Raw genomic sequence first — 21,342 nt, 5'->3', positions numbered from 1 at the left:
AAGCCCCCAAAAGGCACCAACACCGCCCACACGTGGGTTTCAGACTTCCGACTTCATGAATGGTGAGAGAATACATTTCTGTTGTTTTAAGCTACCCAGTTTGTAGGAATTTGTTATAACAGCCCTAGGAAACTATTAACCTGATTGTTTCAATCTGGTCATACTTGCAACTACTCTTTTGTGATCAATAAACGTGTAGTGGACATTTGTGTTTCTGCTCCTAGAATCGACACCTCACTGTGTGGTGAAAACATTTTGGATGCTGACTACATCTTCATCTTTAGGGACATAAAGCAGAGGCCAAAGCTGATTGGCACATTTTTATCCCACTGACCTCAAGGGCTCATGAGACAAAAATTGTATTTTTAGCTATAAAGAAGACGCATTTTTTTCATTCTCATTGTTTTGAACCTAAGAGGGTGGGGCTGCTGCCACCATGTGGAACCTGGGACGGCAGCCAATACATGAGGGAAGAGCTGAGAGGTGAAGAGAAACCAAGTCCCAAAGAGGTCACGTGACCCACCCCCAAACTCCTTACACCTGACGCTAGTCCCTTGCCTACGCCCCACTGCTCATGCGTCAAAAATTCCCTTTTTGCTCAAGACATTTTGAGTTGTCTCCTAAGACAACAGCCCTGAGAAAATATTCTAGCCTGGTTCCTCATCCGAAGTACTTTGATTACTACGGAAAATGAAGTGTACACATCACGTGAATCAATACACACAACGGGTTTCATCTGAAATACAGCTGCTTACCTTGTATCTCAGTGTCCCCCGCAGCAAAGTGTGAGCAGACGAGATGCCATAAACCTCAGCGTACTTGGTACTGTCTCTGTTGGGATAGCCTTCCAAATTTAATCCGGGGTAATAATCCATGGGAGTCACCGCATCAAGAAAGGAGACCCCCCCTGCAACATTCACAACCTGAGGAACATCGAAAAGGCACAGTGGGGGTTATTGTAAACAGGGTGCTCCCCTTGGCGTTTATCTGTGTTGTTTGCAAATTAAAGGAATCAACGTTTTAAAAGAAAGCAATAGAGGATTTGAAAAATGCATTTTAAGAAAAAATCGCGATCAACATCCCAGACTCAGGCTGTTCCACTAACATCGTAATTCGCAAGGCCTTTCTTCCAAGCTTTCAAATCTGACTTAAAGCATTTATTTAGCTTTTTTCCTAAGCTCTTGTTTTCTACTTATTCTTGCCCCTGGGTAAGATGGCACTGAGTTATGTACCACGAGAGTTTTGTTTTTAAATAAACAATATGTTAAAAGCAACAGATACTGATTTAAATGGCTAACATACTCGAAGAATAAGGGCAATATCCTCAGTGTTCTTTTTCTTCTCTCCCATCCCCCTTCTGAATGCTGCATGAGGCACCGGCCTGGTCCATTTCATTCACACAGCTAGCATTTACTGAGCACCTACTATGTGTGTGCCAGGATCCCACTTATCGCGGGGGGAGTAAGGAGAGTGATGTATAAGATACAATTCCTGTCTCCATCCACTTCTTTAGTCATTGAACGAACATTTACTGAACATCTACTAAGTGCCAGGAGCTGCGCTGGAGGAGCTAGAAGGAGCCCACAGCCTCGACTACTCAACCTAACGTGTCTGTTGGGGACAGGAAGTGGGGGAGATGCCCCGTCACGAGAAAGACAACGCAATGAACACACAGTGTGACTCAAAGCAGTGCTACTGCGATCTTCCTCCTGGTGAGAAGTTACATCACCAGTTCCCAAGCTCTTTCCATTTCTCAGTAATGCCCTTCCCTGCAGCCCTTGCCTGGCACGCACTCAAAACGCAGCGCCGCATTTTTTTTCCTTTCATTTTGATGAAAGGACTAAGTTTTCCTTTCAGCTGGTGACGTTTCTGATCATCCTTACGATAACGGGAAATACTCCGCAGCGATAAAATCAGGGCTGAGGTTCCCGGGGAAGGGGTGGTGGTGGTGCTGGGAGAACTGGCTTTTCTCCTGCTTGCACTGCGGGAAACTATTTCTGATGTCATGTCTAAAGCTGCACAGAACAACCCTGCACAAGGGAGCCGCTATGTACCTTCAAACGGATTCTGAGGGATTTGCCCAAAGCAGAGTTTATTTGTAGATAGATTCTGCATGTGCCTTGGTATGAAAAACAGAAACATATGTTTATGTTGCTGAAGCCCCAGAAGAAAACAGGCCATGCTACCTGTAGTCAGGCCTAGCGGAGTCTTTCCATTTAAAAGGCTCACTCTGTAGAGAACCAAGCACTGTCTGCAGCCCTGAGAGTGAGACTCTGAAGGAAGTGAAGAATGCTTTCCATTAACTTCTCCTATGAAACTCTTCTGGACTGTACAGCAAACATTTCCAAAGGGACCCTTCCTGCACTATTTCTTTAAAACAAGTTTTGTCTATCAGGATTCTAAATTTTAAAGAAAAATCTATTAATAAGGCAATTGTTAACCTTCAGGGTCTCCACACCCATCTCTTATGACTATAACCTACAGCAATTCTAAAGTTTTGTGTACTTGTTTGAAGGTTCAGAACTTTTTTTAAAGAAAAATTCAACAAAGATGTCTATATTCCAGCACTTTACTAGTCAGAAACAAACCAGTTGGTTCATAAGTCTACCACGAGACTCTTGTGAAGAAAATAAGGAAATGTAAGCAGAATGATTCATTTAGAGTGACTGACAGCTGCCGAAGCAACTTGACCCAAAAACGAGTAGGAAATCATTATCATTTGTTATGAACTCAGAGTTGTATTTCTAATGGCATATTATGGGGTTCATTATTAATAAGCCCTGTCCTCTTTGATATCTTATTATTGACTTGGATGAAAACAGATAGATTTTTCTATCTGGCAGAGAATATGCATTTTTTTCTGACTTTACAATGCTCATATCCAAGACCCACTCCCAGCAGAAACAGTGGTGCATTATTCACTGCTGTTGCAGGCTGCTATAAGTCCAACTCTTGTACACACACACACACAAACACACACACACACACATATGCATGTGCACGCCTTCCAACCAATGAGAATCACTGATGATAAGCTTGATTGCTACACTAACAAGAAATATAACACAGGAAATAAACGACCATTTACTCAGGGCCCACTGTGTGCTACAGGCCTTACATGCATTGCTTTCAATCCATACAGTAACTCGTTTTTCAGAGGTGAAAACTGAGGCTGAGTCACCCCGAGGCAGATCTGAACCCAGGTCTACCTGACTCCAATGTCCATGTTCTTTCTCCTGTACCACACCTACACCTTTCATTGTGCTGCTCCCTGGGTCAGTACCTTGAGAGGGGTGCTGACTGACAAGATCACAGCATTCCAGATGGTGCCAGTTGGACACCTGAAGATTGCATTGAGCAGGGCTGCAGGCAGCGGGAGCGGTAGCAGCTCGCGATTTCCTATACGGGAGGAGCTAGGTGCTGCAGTCAAGGCAAACTTGAGGGCTAGAAAGCCTATCTCAAAGCCGTGTTTGCAGAGCAAGCATGGCCTTGGCTTAGAGTATTTGTTTAACTGGGGGTAGCTTGGGAGAGGAGGCTGAAGGAGATGATGGTGATGCTGTCACATCACTCAGGTGCCACCCATCTAGGAGAGGAGAGGGAACAAAACTAAGAGAAGGGACAATCACGGTCTCCAAATACGTAGAAGGAAATAAGATTTGTTAGAAACAGCATTAGAAGCTAGAAATAGTGCCAGTGGCTGGAATTTACTGCAAGATGTAGGACCATGAGATATGCCCTCATTCATAGGCTACTCATATGTTTAAGTTGCTGGAAAAGTTGACGGCTTTAGCTTTAAGCAGAAGCCAGAAGTCACCTGGCTCCCCCTTTATGATTCTGTGAATTACGTAAGGCCACCTCTGTGGCCACAGAGGGGATGAAGGGACAAGAACACAAGAGTCTTCTGGGTTGCAAGACAGACGGATACACTTGAATTATGGAGTGAATAATACAGCATCCGGAAAATTGTTAGACATAGACAATCAAAGTGTGGGAGTTCAGTCAAAAGAATAGCGAATTGGGGCTGGAGTGGTCAGGAAAAGATGCATCCACAAGAGGAGACTGGAGTGGGACCTTGAAAAAAGTATCATTTTAGCAAAGAAAAGAAAAACATCATGTTTTCTCTTTGGGTCCTCCACAGTGCCAGGGAGATGCAAAAAGCACTCCTTGTTTTTTACAAAAGGAGTTCAGAACGAAAGGGAAAAACTCCAAATTCAACAAATTCAACTTCTGCTGCCTGAAAATAACTGCTTCCTTTTCCTGAGTTCTCATAACCGTCAATTTCTTTGTGTGACTAATATTTGCTAGGGACGCATGAGTCTGACAATTTGCTGTTAAACTAATTGTAATCTATGCAACCTCACTGAGTCCTAATGTAAGACCCCTACAAGGCTGGTATTATTACGTTTATCCTCAGAAGGATCCCAAAGCTCAAAGACATGAAATCAATGATTGTCCTAGTGCCACCAGCCAGTGACGGCAGAGCCAGAGAACAATGCCAGGCTCCTGACATCAAAGCCCTTTCTATTTGGGTTGCACTCTGCTGATCCTTTCCTTGTCATTATCTTTGCCAGTTCTATGGCCTCCTGAAAAGGAGAATTTTGCCCAATCGAAGTGAGAATTTTTCCTGCATTCACGGTAGTCTATATCAAGCATAGGCCAGTCTCTTTTCTACAACTGCAGAAGGTGGAAGGAGCTGTTGACACGCAACAGCAGACGGGCTATGGCAGATCAAAAGAAGTGTCTGTGGGAGAACGTCAGACTGAGTTTCTTGCCCAGACCTTCGTGATTACAGAATTGGGGAACTGGATGGAACTTGACTGCCTAAAACATGTATTAGGAGACTGATGGCCAATGGTCCTTTAAAATGGCCTTTGGAGACACTCTAAGGGATGCCTCCACATGCACCAGAACTCAGGGGTCCTGTTTTATACCTTGAAACATGTGGATGTATCTTTCCAGCATCAAATTTAAGTGTGTTGCTTGTTTAGTAGAGTTTTAAGTACAGCTGCGGTCTTCTGGTCACTAAATCAATTATTGTCAAATTCAGCTACACGTTCAAATCACTAGGGGAGGTTTTAAAGATCCCCAAAGCCAGGCAAAGCAGAAGCTCCCGGGACAAGCCCAGACCTCAGTATTCTGTAGGTGTCCTGGCTGTGAGCCACACCCTACCGCAGGCACCGTGGCTAAGAACAACATTCACCTTGCTTCTAAAGAAATGGTTTCTTTTCTCCTTTGTTTGTACATAACACACACTGAGATTAACAGATACGCTGAGAATTTATAATACTGCTGCCAGAAGAATCTTTTTAAGACGCACATCTCATCATGTGACTCACCACTCCCTGCAGGGCCAGGCGTGGGTGAGAGAGGTGGGTGGGCATAAACTGAAAGAGGGACCCTCAGTCTCCTCATACAGTGTTTCCCCAAAAATAAGACCTAACCGGAAAATAAGCCCTAGCATGATTTTTCAGGAGGACATCCCCTGAACATAAGCCCTAATGCGCCTTTTGGAGCAAAAATTAATATAAGACCCAGTCTTATTTTCAGGGAAATACGGTACTTGCTTCCAAAAAGGAGTCTTCCCTTCAGTTAGGAGGATAAAATACGTGGGCAGACAGATGTGACTTGGATACTGGCTGTACCACTTGGATCTCTTTAACTGTGGCTGTTAGCTAAGCTTCTTATGTCTATTTTCTCCCTTATAAACCGGATAGGGTTATGGTAGGAATCAAATGAAGCCGCTGCCCAACCCAGGCATGAGTGGCAGCAACCCTGCCCGGCTGGCCGAGCACATCTTTCCTCTGCTCATTTTCTGCTCCCCAGCTCCTCACCAAGGTCACATCGGCTGCCCTCTCATCTGTATGTAGCGTGTGGCACTTGAGCGTACTTTGGAACTTCTCTCACTGGCTTATAGCTGTTACTCCAGTATCTGTCTTTCCTGCCAGGAGGCAATCCAGTAAAGGGGGAAAGAAAAGGCTTTGGAGTTAGACCTGAGTTTGAATCTCAGCTGAATGATCTTAACATTCTCTTTCAGTCACCGTTTCTTTGTCACGTGATGAAAATAACACTACACTCAGAGAGCATTTACATTCTGGGGGAAAAAAACTGAGTTTCTTTCCCTGAACCACCAAAACCTCCCTTCCAAGAGTCACCCCAACCTAGCTGTGAGCTCTCTGAGGTCAGGGACCTCGTTCAGTGTGACAACCTTTGGAGCTTTGCCTCAGGGCCAGCACAGAGGAGGGACTCTGGGATTGCTTATCACGCTGACACAGGCAGAGAAGCCGAGAAGTGGCTTTTCCAAAAGCAGAAATAACGTGCAAGAAGTGGAAAGAATGAGCACTGGCTTTGCTGGGAACCATGAGGAGATACACTACATGGAGCAGAAAATGTACACTGAGAAATGCCAAAGGAGAAGAGGACCGGGGGACATGCAGCACGGCCGTTATCAAAGGGCCTTGGTGTCAGGGAGAAATCTGGACTTTCCGGGGCAGTTAGCGCAGGTTTGCATCTCTAAAGCTCAGGATGAGAATCCGTCACCTTTCCATTGAGCAGGTAGGTGGCAGGCTGCATTATGTTCATCAGAACTCCCACTGGACTCCAGCTAAACTTGTATCTCAAAGGATTGTCAGAATGCTCAGGGGCCGGAAGCCCGCCACAGTAGGAAATGTAGGATTCAATCTGGAAGACAAATGGGGAATTAATTGTTAAGTTAAAGGGAATAATGTACCTAAGTAATTAATCAAGTACGACTTCTAGGAGGTAAACTTCCTACAGTTTTTCCTTTCTTAAAGTCCCTAAGGCTTTCCAAAATACATCCTTAAAGCCAAACACCATTTGTCACGGTTATATTTTATATATAATTATTTTTAAAAAAAAGAAAAAAACCTCTAGAGATTGTGACTAACATTGTGTTCAGTTAAAACTCCAACTATTATTCAATTCTGCTTGGTCAGTTCCTCTTGACTTCTGTATTTAAATTATATATTTGATTATGTATTATTATATACCATTTTAAATAATTAATATATGATATATAATTAATATATAATTATAATTAATTTGATTCTATATTTGATTTTCTATATTACATATATAAAACCTAAAACATTTCATCTGATTCGTCACGTTTTCCTATCCAATAGTTCCTTCTCATATGTAAAACATACGTCATAATACCAACGGATGGATGTTGTAAAGAATTGTTCCCACTTGTAAAAGTCAAATCTTTTTTGAAAATACTAACATAATATTTTACTGTACAAGATGACAATCTTAAGCAGAATTTGTATATGTATCACATGGAACAGTTTTATTCCTAATTTAAATTTTACAAGATATTTGACAATGTTCAAAGAATACCCAGTTTTAGGTGGTGATTGTTTTACGCTTTTTTTAAAAATATATATATATATGTATACATATATATATATTCTTTTTATTAGTTTCAGGTGTATAAAACAATGTAATAGTTAGACATTTATCACTTATATCCCTCACAAAGTGATAACTCCCCTCCCGTAATCTACTACCCGTCTAACAGCACACAACCATTACATTTCCACTGTCTCTATTCCTAATGCTGTACTCCATTGCTTGTAACTATATATATATATATATGTGTGTATATATGTGTGTGTGTGTGTGTGTGTGTGTGTGTGTGTGTGTGTGTGTATATATATATATATATATATATATATATATAGTCACTTCAGGTAGTAAAGACATCCAGACATAGCACAGGCCCCAACACTGGATTCTGAACACCATGGAGAGTTAAACAAAGGTGCCTCTCAATCTGATGAAAAAGAAAGATCATATATATATACACATATATATAGATATACACACACATATATGTATATATATATATATATATACACACACATATATATATATATACAATAAAATTACAGTTGACATTCACTGTTATCCAGCTTTAGCTTCAGGTGTACAGTGCAATGATCAGGCATCTACATCATCCCTGATGTGGTCTCCCTAATAAGACAAGTTCTAGGTGGTGATTGTTTTGTATTGTGACTTAATTACAAAATTTCACCACGTAATAATAACTACCTTTAAAAAAAAAAAAATCAGCATTGGTTCTGTAAAGTCCAGTAGGATAAATTGTTAAGCTTCCAAAAGTTGCCTTAGCACCACTGTTCCCAGGCATGTTATTGTTAAATAAAATCTGACCCCAAAGCCCAGCTGTAGTTTCTAGTTCTGATTACAGTCATTTTGAAGTGCAATTAATTAGATTGATAGGATAAAGTGGAGCATGCATGCAGTCCTATTAACCTTTTTGAGAGGTATACATTAGCCTCCAGGTACTTCCTTCTAGCTGTACCACCACTTTATAATGGGACCACTGGGCCACCCCGTTTATGCTAGAACATCCTTCCTCTGGCAAAAAGAAGGTATTCTCTAGACCAGCCAGACTCGTCAGCAGGGTGAATAAAAAGTGACTGTCCGTAGTGGCAAATGGTTTCTTTTCTTTGATCTTTTTACCTTTTCCTTTTCTGAACTCATTATTTTTTCCTGATTTTGAGAGCATTGAAGATTTTTGTCTTTTTCGTGATCATACCATCAGTTTTCATAGTGTCTTGATCTTTCTTTCTCATCAGATTGAGAGGCACCTTCGTTTAATTCTCCATGGTGTTCAGAATCCAGTGTTAGGGCCTGTGCTATGTCTGCATGTCTTTACTACATGAAGTGACTATGGAGTAAGGTGGACTTCCTTACTGTAAACTCTTGGAAAGTCTGCTTTCACCTTGGGATCCAGCTCAGAGAAGGGACCAGGTTTGCCTCCCGAGCTGCTAATGTCTATGGTATTCTCAAATCTTCTTTCATCAAATAATATGCACCCATAAGAGTAACAACGTCCTGTATGCCTCCTACCCCTTATGATGAGAAGGACTGTACAAGTGCATCCCTTGCACGTGACAGATAATCCACCTTCATAGTCATTTTGCTGGAGTAAGAACTGAGACTCACATGCAGTGCTAGGTCCTGAACAACAGAGTCTTCAAGGCAGTCTAAAATCTTTTACTAAACCAAAATATTATAGGAGCATCTATTTCTCTAATAATAAATTGCTATGACTTGGACATTGTTTACCATACAGATATTTCTGCAGTTACAGAATTTTACTTGAAATTTCTAGTCAAAGTAGGAGTTAAGAGTATAACAACACCTTTAATTAAAATTGGAGAAAGATTATATCTGAACACAAAAGCCTGGCCCTTTGCATGTTTTCCTAAATAGGCTTGTGGGTGTAAATTGGGCTCACCGTGGCTCCCACTTCTTTGGCTTTATCTATTGTTTCCATTGCCAACATATGGTCAAGACCAGGGTCCAACCCCAATTCGCCAATGACTGTGATGCCAGCATCTTCCACACTACAAGAAGAGGAAGGAAAAGTTGGATATAAAATAAAAATAGTGCCATGGATCTACTTTGTTGAAAATGACTGAAACATACCTCTTTTCTAATTCTTTCAGCGCTGGGGTGATGTAGCTTGCAGTGACCATGTTGACTTTGCTTGTGATGCATGCCTTGGCCACAAAAGGATGTAATACATAAGGCAACAAGCTGAAAATGGAGGAAGAAGATAATCAGAAACTTTCTTTTCCAACGTTACCTCCCAATGTACCTTCAATTGCACTAACGCTGAAATACCACTCTGATTAATTTATTCTCTCAGAGATGATCAATGATTCTTGGAGGACTATAGAATAAATGTGTCCTGTTATCCCATTTAAAAATCTCCACAATATGACCTACACCTTTGCATTTTTCTCCCTCGATCTCCTCCGTAAAGAAGCTATTGTAACTCTCCACTCCCAATTTTGCCTGTTCTGAATCTTTACGTTCACTGTGCCTTCCAACTTGGAATGCTCCTTCCACCTACCTCCATCTAAGCCTCCCTAAAGAAGTGTCTGAAATGTTATCTCCTCCAAGATGCTTTCCCAGATTCCCCCAAAGCCAGATCTTTTTCCTCTCCATGCACCCAGCTATTTCTTTATAACATGTAATGGAATTTATTCCATTCATCCTTATATTTCTATGATTTCCTGTCTTGGGTCCCCTACTAAAAGATAAGCTTGCTGTACTTTTTACCTCCACATCTCCCAAATGGCTATCCAGAGGCGGTGAAACTTAGTCAAAGTGGCCTGTGTGTTACATTACAGGGTAGAGTTGAGGAAAGGCCAACGTAGGAGATGGGCTTTAATGGTATTAACTGGTGTAAAGGCTACCAAAATGGTGAAAAGTCTATATGGTGAGCAAAAAATGACGCTGCACATAAAACTCAACTTTGAATGGGTTTTCTAAAAATCCAGCTTTGGTATTTTAATTTGGAATTGGGACTACACAATCACACACACAAAAAAAGAATTTTCATAAATGCTGATACAAATGAGTATATTCATATTCTATCCAAAGAATAATAAAATACTCTATTAGTTGCTTAACAATATTTAAGTTCTACTAGCTTGTTGTCTAGTTGGTTAAAAAAAAAATCTACATCGTCCCAATGATAATATAAATACAAGCTTATAAATATTATCACACTGTATCACTGTATATGTCAAACTCATCCTGCACACTTCAGATTTTCTCTATTTCACATAAAACAAAACAATAAAGCCACCTCTCAGGCTCTTATTTCTCCTCAGGTCAACAGAATAAATATTGCTAAATATGTTTATTATCATGTAGAATGAAATTGTGTACATATTTTGCCAGTATCACTATGAATGCTCTTGATCTCTGTTTTCCGGCCTCTTAATCTAAAAGAAGTATTACTGAATATGGTAGCCCTTTAAAAGACAATGAACAAAATACTTACAAAATTCTTTGTTGGAAAGTACTAATAGAAAAAGTACAGTGACATCATCTTAAAGGTTAAGTGGAGATTTTTGTGTCACTTTCCCCACAATGAAAACTTGCCTGTTAAAAATGTTATGAAGACCTAATAATATTTTTAAACTTTGGCATTATCTGCACTAATCTGATAAAAAGCTGAGAACTAGAATGATAGGACTTTCGTTGATGGTGCCTTTTTTACACAAAGGGAATTAGAGTTCATAATTCATTGTGTATGTGATATAGTAACCTGATACAGTAACTAGTTAAGAGGACCTAACTCCTAAATTACTGTGTTGACTCCAGCCCAATTAATCCATATACTTGGAAATACCACTTGTAATAACATATACAAAATACAAATGGAATTTTTAAAGTAACTTAATGATTTATTTTGCATTAAATCATTACAAAATAAAATTTAAAAAAGTAAAACCATGAGGATTTAACATACTATTATAAAATTTTTTGTGAAACATATCCTTTACTCATTTTATTTTTGTAGTTCCTATCACTGTTCTTACGTCAAAACATTCTTTCTCCAAAGAATAAGTGAATGAACTAATCAGAAACAGTTTGGGAGACAATGAGGAAAAACTGAGGGTTGCTAGATGGGCGGGAGGGGTGGGGGGTGGGGGGGAGGGTGAGGGGATTGGAGGGCAGTCGGTGACCACAGGATGGCCACGGGTTTGAAAATTAATCTGGGGAACGTAATTTGGTGGTTACCAGAAGGTAAAGGGGTTGGGGGGTGGGGGATGAGGGTGAGGGGGATCAAATGTATGGTGATGGAAGGGGAGCTGACTCTGGGTGGTGAACACACAGTGTGATTTATGGATGATGTGATACAGAATTGCACACCTGAAATCTATGTAATTTTACTAACAATTGTCACCCCAATAAATTAAAAATAAATTTTAAAAAAAATTCTTTCTCCAACTTAAAAAAACTTTTTAAAATAATTTAAGGAACACTACAGGATTACAATGTTTACCAGTATTACCAGTATAACCACTGGAAACTCAACAGAGAAAAAGTAAATATAAAACAGATTTTGCTAATGCTAAATCTTATGAAAGGCTACCCATTTGTTAAATTTTAAATTTTGAACATACTAATAGATTATTGTCTTTATCCATTATCTTGTCTTATTTTGCTTCAGATTTAGTTCCAAATGTATTTTATAATGTTATTTTTTTAATCAAAAAACAATGTTATATGTAAGTAACTCTATGTGGTAAAACAAATTCTCTGTTTTATTCAGAATGCTGGAACATTCAATTTTGAATCAGACTTATTTTCATAATCGTATTACTGACAGACAATGTTTATTAGGCATTAGTAAATTTTTGCTGAAGAAAAATTAATGTGTATTAAATTTGTACAAACTAAATAATATTTTAAGTGCTCAAAATGAGTGTATGTTTAAAGATATAAAGAGGAAACGTAAAAGTTCCCACTTAGAATTATCTTTTATTGTATCTGTTTTCCAAGCCTGTTTTTTTTTTTTAAGTAGGACATCACAGAACTTCCTTCAATGATATCATTTGAATCTGACCTAACTATGAATTGATCTAACTATAAACGAGCAGGTGACTTTCTTCCTTCTATCTTGGAAAAATTATATTCTAAGAATAAATTACTATTCTCATCATTTTGATATTTAGAAACCAAATTTAATTTTAAAGTGAACCTCATGTAGCTCTGTATCTAGAAGTTCGATCTGCATTTTTATTAGGTAGTAATAAACACTGTATTTCAAGATCTGTTCCTAAATGGTCATAAAGCTAGAGAGTCTATTCAATTTAATTTATGCTTTATAAATCTAAAAGATAAAATTGCTACCAAAATATATGAAACATGAATACCTCATGCCCCAGAAATTCCACTTTTAGGTAGATACCCAACAGAAATGTGTATATATAGTCATCAAAAGACAAATACTAAAACGTTCATAGCAGCATGATTCATAGTAGCCAAATTCCAGAGACAACCTAAACACCCATTGACCATCAAATGGGTAATAATGGTATATCCATACATGGAATATTGTACAGCAATGAAAATGAATATACTACAAAAAACACAAACAACTCTCACAACCATAATGTTGAATGAAAGAAGGCAGCCACAAATGGGGACATACTGTACAACTCCAATTGTACAAAGTTGAAAACTAGCAAATACTAATCTATAATGTTAGAGGCCAGGATAATGTTTACCTTTGGGAAATGGGGCTAGTAAATGGGAGGGGGCACAAGGAGGGATTCTGGGGTACATATTCCATTTCCGGTTCTGATGATAGTTACATGGTGTGTTCACTTCGTGAAAATTCACTGAACTATACACTTGTGATTTGTGCACTTTTCTCAATGCACAATTAAATTTAAAAGTTTACTTAGAGAAAGGAAGAGAAAATAAGGAAAGAGAAATAACAACAAAACATGTGACAATCATTTCTTTCTAGATACTAACCTGATGACAAGATCCTGTTTTGCCACCAAGGAGCCCAACTTCTCTTCTTGTTTACCAATCTCCATGATAACAGGATTAATATTATATTTCTTGCCTAACAGTTCAATTTGATTCTTTATGTCAGAGCCTATTTTAAGAATTAAAAAGTCCAATTTTTAGATTTCCTTCCACTAGTCAGAGAGCAAAACACCTTTTAAAATCTCCAAAAAACAATTTTTCAAAGTTTAGAAACAAAATAGCCATCTAAAATTCACAGAGTAAACATGCTATGACATCGTTGGTTTTTGGGTTTCCCCCCTTCTTCTTCTTGAAAAATGGGGGCTTATTTACCTACTGTTATTTCTATATTGGCATCTCTTGACAGGTATTCCAATACAGGCTCAGATACGTAACCAGTCCCAAGAACCAAAACCTTTTTCTTGGTAGCCATTGAAAGTGACTGAGCACGCTCCCTATTTAAAAAAGAAAAAGAAAAAGGAAAAGGTGGGGCATGCAGGAATCATTTAACAACAAAAACAATTAAATAACAGAATCTTGCTGTCCCTAAACTACACTAAAACTTAGACTATGAAGCAATCATTTTTCCCACATTATTCATAATAAGAACCTCAACAGGAATTAACCTACACCAACATTTTTCATGAATTATTTTAGCTTTTGCACAATGAACAATAAACCCTGACATCGCGGCGGTATACACCCATAAACTTTCATGAACTCGACTAGCAAGGTGTTGGACCATTGTTTGTCTTATGACTGAGTCACTTGGTCTCAGACTTTGTCCTTCCAGTGGATGTGACTTAAGATCGAGCTGGAGCTTTACCTCAGAAACCTTGTTTACTCCTCACAACAATCTCAGGAAACATCAATCTGAGGAGATTATTATTCGAGATTATTAGTGGACATTTGTTTGGTCGTTTATCGTTAGGGTCACTTGAGACAGTTGAAACCGTAACTTTGAAACCACAAATGCCGTATGTCAAATGTAGAAACCTAAGCTGATTTACTAGGCAGGATTTTAATGCTTCAGCAGTTTGTTCTGTTCGAATTGGTTCCTTCCTGACAGATTACTATTTTTCTTTCCAACAAACTCTGACCTCCGAGACAGTGACTAAGTCTTACTCATCTTTATAAATCCATTAATGCTCAGTATATTATTTTCTTCATTATGAAAAGTATTCATTAAAATTCTTTTAAATCAAATTCTCAGATATCAGTGTAAAACCATGGAAATGGCCTGGTGCCAGGGACTTAAGCAGCAGGCTCTGCTGCTGGGATCTTTTAGGCCAGGACATTGCTCAAACTTCAACCTTCTCATGAATTATAAGTGAATAAAAATAAATATAAAAGGTCCCTGTCCCTCTTCACCCCAACATTCATATTAGTGTTGAGGTGAGGGCTCCTAAAACTTCCACCCCCGTCCCATTTCACCTCCCAGAAAGAACCACTATTACTTGGTTATTGTATACCCTATTTATTAACACTTTTTATCGTTTACATAATTAAAACATATTATTTTGATGTCTAAATACAAAGTGTTCAAAATACATTTTTTTAAAGACTCACTCCTGGATTCTATATTTTATTAATATCTTATCATCACCCCCAAACACTGCAGGTTAACGATCACTATGCTAAATGATAGTGAGAACATAAGAATAAGGCCGGTGCACAATAACTTAAATTTCCTTTCAAAATGTGATCGTCATATCAGTGTCTTGGCACAAGATTCCACCAGGGAAGGAGGGCAGGCAGTCCTAGCAGTTGGAGCCAAGCAGACCTACTGTTACATGAAATATGGTGTGTAAGACTGAAGATGTCGTCGTGACGTGTTACACACGTCATTACGATGAGTAGTATAAGAGAGCATCAGATGATGAGAATTAAATGACAGAGAGCTACAAAAAACAAATACATGTGAAGTGTCCCTTACAAGAAACTCTCCTATGGGGTTATACAGCCTGCTGCTTTTTAAAACACAAAGTATACAGTCTTGCTATCTTATGCCAAAATTTTTCATTAATGCATAAAAAGTAACTGTAAGCAAACTAACACATATGGGAAAATCATAACAGTAGTATACTTGATCTGGGCAGATCTCTGTATTTACTTCTTTAGGTAGAACAATTGAGAAAGACGATAAGGCAGTTTGTTTGCTTATTTGTTTGTTATTAATTTTCCCACATTGGTTTATCCTGAGAATTTAGTGCATGGGTTATTTTGTTAGACATGAATAGACCAGTGGAGCAGACATAAACACAAATTGAGTGCAGTCAACTGAAGTGGGCCAGATCATTCCAAAGAAATGTCCATATTTTCAAACTTTGAGTAGAAAAATCAATTAAGGAAACAAGGGCCTTAGCTAAGTACCTTTCTGTGAGAACTATTCTCTTGGGTTTGGCACCTTCCTCCTAAAAAGAATCCCCAGAGAAAACTGACGTCCGATCATTTTCTTTCTTCACTCCTCTTAATTTCTACCTAAGAGCCCACTTTCCTAAACATTACACCAACCAAAAGAAAGTCCAAATCCTCAGCTAAAAACCAGACTGAAAGCACCACAGAAAGGATTTGTGTGCTCATTTTCCTTAGAGGAAATAACTGAGGCATGACAGTATATACAACACGCTAAAGAAAGGACAGCTTGGTACTTTTGCTTGCTTACACACAAGTCTACGTAGGATATTAGAAAGCCCAAATGATGCTACAAGACTGTTCCAGAGAAAATGATTCACACAGGTTTCAGCCAGTCACTTAGTTTGGATTGCCTATATTTACAGATATTTTCAAAATTTACATCTTGCATAAACATAGTCTCATAAACTCACATTGAAACATTAAAAAAAAATACACATCAGATCCAAGATAAAAACAATGCTTACCTGCTCTCTCGTAGTTTCTGGATATATTTGTACTTATCAGGCAATGTACCATTGGATGCAATCACTGCCTAAATGTACGTGACAGAAGACATGTCTTTAATATCCACATTTTAGTCCCACAGACATAGGCTCATGATTGATAGAGAAGAGATATAGATAGATTATAGATAGATGGATAGATAGATAGATAGATAGATATGCATACATAGATAGATAGATAGATACCGTGTTTCCCCGAAAATAAGACCTAGCCGGAAAATTAGCTCTGATGCATCTTTTGGAGCAAAAATTAATATAAGACCTGGTCTTATTTTACTATAAGACCCGGTCTGATATGATATGATATGATATGATATGATGTAATATAATATAATACCGGATCTTATATTAATTTTTGCCCCAAAAGACGCATTAGAGCTGATTGTCCAGCTAGGCTTTATTTTCGGAGAAACATGGTAGATAGTTACATAGATAGATAAAGATTGGGAGAGAAAAAGGGGAGGGAAAGGGGACAGAGAGGATAATAGTGGAAAAAATACATTCATGGAAAAAAAATTTTTTCATAACTTACATCTCGTACCACAGGAGAAAAATTTTGACTTTCAAGAGGCTGTGTTGCATCTGATAATATCTGAAAGGAAAATGAGATTGGTAAGAGATAAATGACATTGCAAAGAAGGCTTCTTGATATTTGTATCCATGTTAAAATATTAGTCAAAAGAAAAAAAGAATTTAGAAAAGTTTTCTGAAGATCACTGAATATAAATAATTGGTAATAGAAGTCTTGTACAAGTGAAGTCTGCCCCACAAGAACAGGCTATTTCAACACAAGTTCCCATTTTAAAACTGAAATTTGATGACAATCATCATTGCTCGCTGGGAACATGACAAAGCGTACCCTTCCCCACCAGTTAGATGTATCAGGTTGAGCGTGCTAGCCAACACCACCACAGTCCTCCCTTTGAGAGCCTCTATCCCATTTCAAAGGTACAAGATGTCCAATGAGAAGGAGAGACTGTGCCTTCCAGACAGCAAGCCACAACACTACAAGAGGGAGTCTCCCTCAGGTCACTATAAGTTGTGTATGTAGGCACATCAGCATTTCAAAAGTGTCAGTGACTTGACCAAGGAGACCTCAAAAAGCCATCACACTCTTCCCATTATCTCGTAAGAAGGAATCAGGGGGCCAACAACCATATCTCTTACTATATATTAACATCCCAGCATCCTTCTAGTCCTCCTCATTTCCTCCGAGGTATCCAACTCTTGAATAGACTGCCAAGGGTAAAGATCATATAAATCAGCATCGTTGCTTCCGACGGTCAGGGCATTAGAGCCAATGAGACAATCGTTCCCGCCCCTTATCCATAGGTTAATGTCTAGAGCACTCACCCAACTAAGACTAAAATGTACCCACCAGATGCTCGCAGAAGAGCATTTATTTATTGTATTAAAATAAATATAAAACTACTTCCATGTGTCTAAACCATAAGACACTTAGGCTATCTATTCCTAGGATATGGGCAGAAAGAGAGAGAGAGGGAGGGAGAGAGAGAGAGAGGAAGGAAGGAAGGAAGGAAGGAAGGAAGGAAGGAAGGAAGGAAGGAAGGAAGGAAGGAAGGAAGGAAGGAAGGAGAGAAGGCAGGACATTCTTTGGGAAGCTCATGAAATTAGCACACCTGGCATCCTCCCACTGCTTCTTTCTCCCGGGCACTTTTGGAGTATTCCCTCCTCAAGCTGACTGCTCTACCTACAAACTCTGTAGGAATTTCACTGGGCATATGATTATACCTCTGAATTCTCTCTGCTCATTATCTGATTCTACAGCTTTATTTAGGCCTTGCTGGGCACATGAGAACTACCTCCCATCTTACTTCCCTTCATTTATCTCCAATCTAAAACACAAGTCTTATTATTTCTCCTGTGCCTATAATACAGGAGCTTTCCCTTGCTTTCGAGATCAAGTCTCTAGCTCCTTAGGCCTGCAAGACTCTCTACAGGCTGGTTCTGCCTCTCCAAGCTCAACTCTCCCGTGTGCCTCAGACCCAGCACGTCAGGCCTATCATCAGCGTGGAGTTGCTTATCTGCATGATGCTTTCACGTGCCTCTGTGTTACACCAGGTCGACGCCTCACATGCTACAGATCTACCTGGAGCTCCCACTCTTCAACCTCCAGGGCACAGCTGAAGAATTGCCTCCTCTGTGAAGTCTTTGCCAAAAATCCGCCCCCAAGCACACCTTGAAGGTAGGAACTGCTCTTGACATCTTGCCACATGCCTGCTACATTATAAACTGGCAAATACTTGCATTCAATTAATATATTAGTCGATACATACAACAATTATTTAAAGTTAGGTGGGGTTCCCCCCACGAAAACTAAGTAACTGTCATGAGTTTACCTAGAGAAAGGCAAACGTAAATGACAACAAAAGTTGCTCGATTACTCCATTAATTACGTGCCTTGCTAGAATTCAACCATTACAAGACTGCAAGCACAGAGTCCCGAAGCATAGTATATGCCTTGTCACTTTCACGTACAATACCTTTGAGAGTTCATAATTTCAAGCTATTTACCCTGGTTTTTAGGCCCTTTTCAATGTACAAACAACATACTTACTTTTGCTTCATCAGACTTGACAACTCACAGAATCCTTAGATTAAATTAACTCCCACCGTTACTCTGTCTCCATCACGTACTGTGCCTCCCATGCCATGCAAATGAACAGGTCCTATACATCTATCAAGAGTCAGCTGAAATGTCACCTCTTTCACAAAACCTTTCCTAACTTCACCCACAGGACAGAGCCTCTCCCTCCACGACTTCTTTGGCACCTTTCTAATGGTTGTCACATTACACCTTGTGGCTGGGTCACACACTTATGTGTGCAACCTCATGCTTCTATAGGTCAAAAGTTGTGTTTTAATTCTCTTCATCTATGTGTGTGCCTTGTTCCCACAGACAATAAATACCTATCGAATGCAACTAGAACAAAAATTCTATATCGGCGCAAAATGATAGTGTGAGCCTGCAATGCTACAGAATGTACGGACCTTAAGTCAAACAGGAAAATCTGGGGAGAAAAGGGCAGTACATATACTTTAAATACAGTCCCATATAGTTATCAGGAGAGAACGCAGACAATATACTTAAATTTTTAGTGGCGAGCAGACACATATCAAGACTACAAAATAGATAGTCATCAATTTTCACAAATGTTCAGTACTTAAAGATAGTGCTGAGATAGATGCCCCCAAGGCAATTCCACCAGGCTGTGTAGAGGACTAGAGTGATGTATAAATGAAGACAGTGTGACAGTTCAGAGAAGATGACTTGCTCATCAGACATCTAAGCAATACCACCTGCTTCAGTACTGAAGAAAAATCTCCAACACCTCACTGTCTGACATTCTTAACCTTGTCACACTGCCTAAAAGTCTATCCGCTATTGACTTATGTAGGTACAAACACATCACCTGTCTGAATGTATATTTTCCACTCAGTAATGGTGAATTTGCTCTTTTCAGACCAATCCTCCCATTGAATAAAACCAGGTAAAACATGAAAAGCCTCAGTTTTTAGGTTCAAAGGCAGTAAAGACCTGCTACACCATAATTCTGGAGAAGAAAGCCCAGGGAGACGAGTCCAACATTTGGCACCACTTTTCCAAGGTAGAGTTGCCCATGTGGACACATGGCTGGGATGCTGAAAAGCTGAGCAGAACGGAGCAGAGACTGAAAAACTGAGAAGACCTTCTGGCTGATTTTAAACAATAGGACAACAAAAACTGGAGTTTAAGTTTTGCTGAAGGGGACTCTAGTCAATGCCAGATTTTCATGTGGGATCCTGAAAAACTATATTCTAAAATAAATGGTAAATTGAAAACCATTAGTTCTCCAAAAACTAAAGCCCAGCTTTGAATCACTTCCATTCCAAATGAACTGAGTTGCTTTTCTTCTAGGCTATCTCCTAGTCAGAAACAAAGGAAATCTTCTCTGGAGAAAATTACAACATCCAGAGCCTCAAGTCATCTCTAAAATTTTACACACACAATATCTAGCATTCAATCAAAAATAAACAGGCCCATGAAATAAGAAGAATTGACTAAAAACCAAGAAAAGAGTAAAACAGAGACTATAAACAAACCCAAGAAGTTTACTGGAATTATGAGACGTAAGTTTAAACTCTGATTAATATGTTGGAAAAAATAAAAATTTCCCGCAAAAGGCAAAACTAATCCATACTTAGAAGTCAAGATAGTAGGTACCCTGAGGAAGGAGAGTGGCGATCGTGCTTGGAGAGGCATAAGGAGGTTTCTGGGATGTTAACATTATTCTTTTCTTTACCCATGTAGTGTTCACATGGGAGTCTTTGTGATTTACCAGGCTGTACCCTTATGGATCACTTATCCGTTATTTTCTACTATTACATAATATAAAAATTATATTTTGTTCCTTAATAAAAATTTTATTTAAGAAACGCACTTATTCCTCATCAATTATGTAGGCTAATCCTCAGTCACACCCTCCTGAGAATTCATCGAACTGGCTTGTTTTTCTCCTTACGTCTACATGAGAACAACTGTACGGAATGAATGGCAATTTTGATTAAGGACGAATAGGAATGAAAAACCATGTTTGAAGGCCCAAAAGAAACAAACTTTGATACCTTGAAACGTAATGCTTTTTGAGTTGAAAATGGCTTATAACAACTTCTTAGAGTGGTAAATGATGTTGTAGCAGCCAGACAAAAAGACATTTCAAGAAATGAACAGTCACCACAGCTCTTCTAGCTACTTCAAACCTTTGCTGGAGTCAAGTTGATTCCGTCAAGGTATTAGGACTGGGGAGTTCTATTTTATATACAGGAGACTAAGCTCTAACAGACCATTCCTCCTAGTGATAAGAAGTATAAACTCTAGACAAAAAACAAAACCAACTACATGAGGGTTTCAGAGAATGAATAATTAGTAAGTAGGCGGTTTTTGGAGAAGTGTCCAAACGTGGACGAAATATTAGCACAGGTGGTGAGTTTCCCATTGTATTGGCAGTGCCCTGAGGGGGGGCCATGTAGTGCAAGGAAGAAAAATGTGTGGCAAGCTCTCTGACTTTCTGATCTAAGGAAACAGGAA

General features: G+C 39.1%; 1 protein-coding gene across 2 annotated transcripts in view; it reads right to left on the bottom strand.

The window, feature by feature from the left end:
* AASS (aminoadipate-semialdehyde synthase) overlaps positions 1–21,342 on the bottom strand; it is a 55,638-nt gene that overhangs the window by 8,935 nt on the left and 25,361 nt on the right. For both annotated transcript variants that reach the window (XM_033098987.1, XM_033098988.1), the window contains exons 12-19: positions 16,786–16,845; positions 16,215–16,282; positions 13,666–13,787; positions 13,336–13,462; positions 9,478–9,588; positions 9,287–9,395; positions 6,538–6,678; positions 756–923 (exon numbers count right to left, since the gene is read on the bottom strand). In XM_033098987.1, coding sequence (XP_032954878.1) covers positions 756–923; positions 6,538–6,678; positions 9,287–9,395; positions 9,478–9,588; positions 13,336–13,462; positions 13,666–13,787; positions 16,215–16,282; positions 16,786–16,845 — 906 coding nt within the window. The remainder of the gene's footprint in view (positions 1–755; positions 924–6,537; positions 6,679–9,286; positions 9,396–9,477; positions 9,589–13,335; positions 13,463–13,665; positions 13,788–16,214; positions 16,283–16,785; positions 16,846–21,342) is intronic.

This window comes from Rhinolophus ferrumequinum, chromosome 26 (assembly GCF_004115265.2).
Source record: "Rhinolophus ferrumequinum isolate MPI-CBG mRhiFer1 chromosome 26, mRhiFer1_v1.p, whole genome shotgun sequence".
Taxonomy (NCBI): domain Eukaryota; kingdom Metazoa; phylum Chordata; class Mammalia; order Chiroptera; family Rhinolophidae; genus Rhinolophus; species Rhinolophus ferrumequinum.
This window is presented reverse-complemented; position numbering and strand designations above follow the sequence as displayed.